The sequence below is a fragment of the Penaeus monodon genome, chromosome 27, assembly GCF_015228065.2.
Source record: "Penaeus monodon isolate SGIC_2016 chromosome 27, NSTDA_Pmon_1, whole genome shotgun sequence".
Classification (NCBI taxonomy): Eukaryota; Metazoa; Arthropoda; class Malacostraca; order Decapoda; family Penaeidae; genus Penaeus; species Penaeus monodon.
The window spans coordinates 14,629,468-14,631,650 of NC_051412.1; the positions used below are offsets into that span (position 1 = coordinate 14,629,468).

General features: G+C 36.9%; 1 protein-coding gene across 1 annotated transcript in view; it reads left to right on the top strand.

Moving 5' to 3' along the window:
• Window positions 1-2,106, top strand: part of LOC119590602 — a gene marked incomplete in the record, with an annotated part of 14,232 nt that extends 12,126 nt beyond the window's left edge. The window contains 1 exon segment of the mRNA XM_037939280.1: window positions 96-2,106. Within this exon segment, the coding sequence (XP_037795208.1) occupies window positions 96-440 (345 nt within the window).
• Window positions 2,107-2,183: the final 77 nt, after the last annotated feature.

The window sequence follows — 2,183 nt, forward strand, 5'->3', positions numbered from 1 at the left end:
TAACCTTAAGATCTGAGTACTTAGAAAATTGAAGAAACATTATAAGTATCAAATGGAAAATTAAAACATTCTTTCACAAATTAATTTTGTTACAGTATGGTGTTAGCTTGCTGATGGCACTTATGGTACGTGGTGAGAGTCTCCTGGCAAGTCTCGAAGATTCCCCAGAGTGGCAGGAGTTTCTTTTAGCCATAATCACTGGGCTTGTAGCCGTCCCTGACAACACAGGAAAACCTTCAAATGATTCAAGCAAGACTCCCAGTGAAATGCCGCAAGCTCTTCCTTCAGTTGCAGTGGCTGCATCACCTCATCGCCCTGCCCAGCACCTAGCTCGGTGCAAAGCTGCTGACCCGGCCGTCCTAAAGGTGGCCCAAGAGAAAATGATGGCCCTTACAGTCAGTCACACCAAACCCAAGGGTCAAAGTCCTGCCAAATCTTAGTCCTAAATTGTATTAGGAATTTTTCGAAGAAAACCGTGATTTTTTAAATAGCAAATCAAGTACTTTTCTTACGACAGTTTGTTCAACTTGTCCTCTCTTTTTTTGGGTGGGTGGGTCTTAATTTACTTTAGGACTAGTCCCAGGAAAAAATTCAAGTGTTTAACTGATAACCAGATTATAAAATAGTAATTTATTTGTTTTGTGCTGTAGGACAATTGGAAATATTACCCAAAGACTGTTTTTAGTGGGATTGTAAATCTAGTGAGTGGGTCACCTACAGTAAGCAGAGACCATAGACAACTGGCTGTAATTGCATAGGGATTCAGTTAAGTTTTCTCACCTCTGTCAGTGTCTAGCTAATCTAATGTTTCATGTATTTTTAGAATAGTTTACAGTTATTTTACACCAGAGTTATCAAGAAACTGCCACAACAACCAGTGTTCAAAATTATACATTGATGAAGTGCAGCTGTCTGAAATGTTACCAAACAGTCATTCACGGATAGCGATTTGGATGTTTATGATATTAGGAATGAATGTTGAGATGAGATGGTATTCATGTGAATTTGGTGCATAGCAATATGGGCTATGAGTTGGTGCTTAGTTTGATGATTCGTAGTAGCTTTTGGTTGTACTTCAATAAGTTTGGAATACTCATTACACTGCATTGTTATTTAGTTTAAGATTTATGGAAGAAAAGGTAAAGCAGTTTGTTATATGTGATGAGTAATTTACTCATAATACAATACTCATTGTATTTGTCATCTATATACTTTGTTAATTAAATACATTTTAAAATTTCTGAATTACTACCAGGCCTGCTAAGATTCATCATTATGTAGCAAGTGCATTGTACTTTTTGCACATAAGCAAATTCAGTTGTGCTTGAGATACACAAGCCTTCCCATAGAAATGAATAATCTTGAATCTTGTTACTGCTGAATGTGCTTATGTGACCCGAGAACCATGAAGAGCATAGCTAGTGATTTTTGTTGACAAAAGGATCAAGACTCTCCCCACTCTGCTGATGTTGGTGACATTTCTCATTTAAAGATGGAAATCATATTCAAGCAACTTAGCCATCATCTGACAAATAACTAAGGTGTTAGTTAATCAGTCCACTAATCATTGTTATTTTGAATATACCCTAGGAATGGTCATAAGGGATGTTACTCTACTGTGATACACAGTATATCAAAGAAGTTCTTCCTTTGCTTTTTATTTCCTAAGCTAACAAATCCGATTATGACAAAGTGTATGCGGCTTTCACTCGTACGCAATACAGTTCAGTCCTGTTTTTATGAGTTCAGTTTTGATATGGGTATGAAAGCGAAATATTGTTCTACTCATTACAACTTACAATTTATAGATTTGTAAATGCAACAGACATGGGAGTGTGCTAACATTTTTGGGCAAACTTAAAAGCCCCTCCCTCATTTTTGTTATGTAAATCAAACATCTGATGTACATTTTTATATATGGTTCTAAAGATTCTTTTATGTTTTTTGGGCAGGACATTATGCAAGTTTGTTTGTAATTAGCTGCTCGTGTGAGGTCTGTGGGGCGATATTGGTTAAGCCCAGGCTACATTTGTTTATGGCCTTCCAACACAGACCTTCCTGCCCCCACCTCATTTTTTTTTTCTAAAATACACCAGTGGAACTGCACATGTATTTTTATACTCCTGGACATACTCGGTCCCATGGCAATGGGACTAACGTGATTTGTATATATTTGGATATTA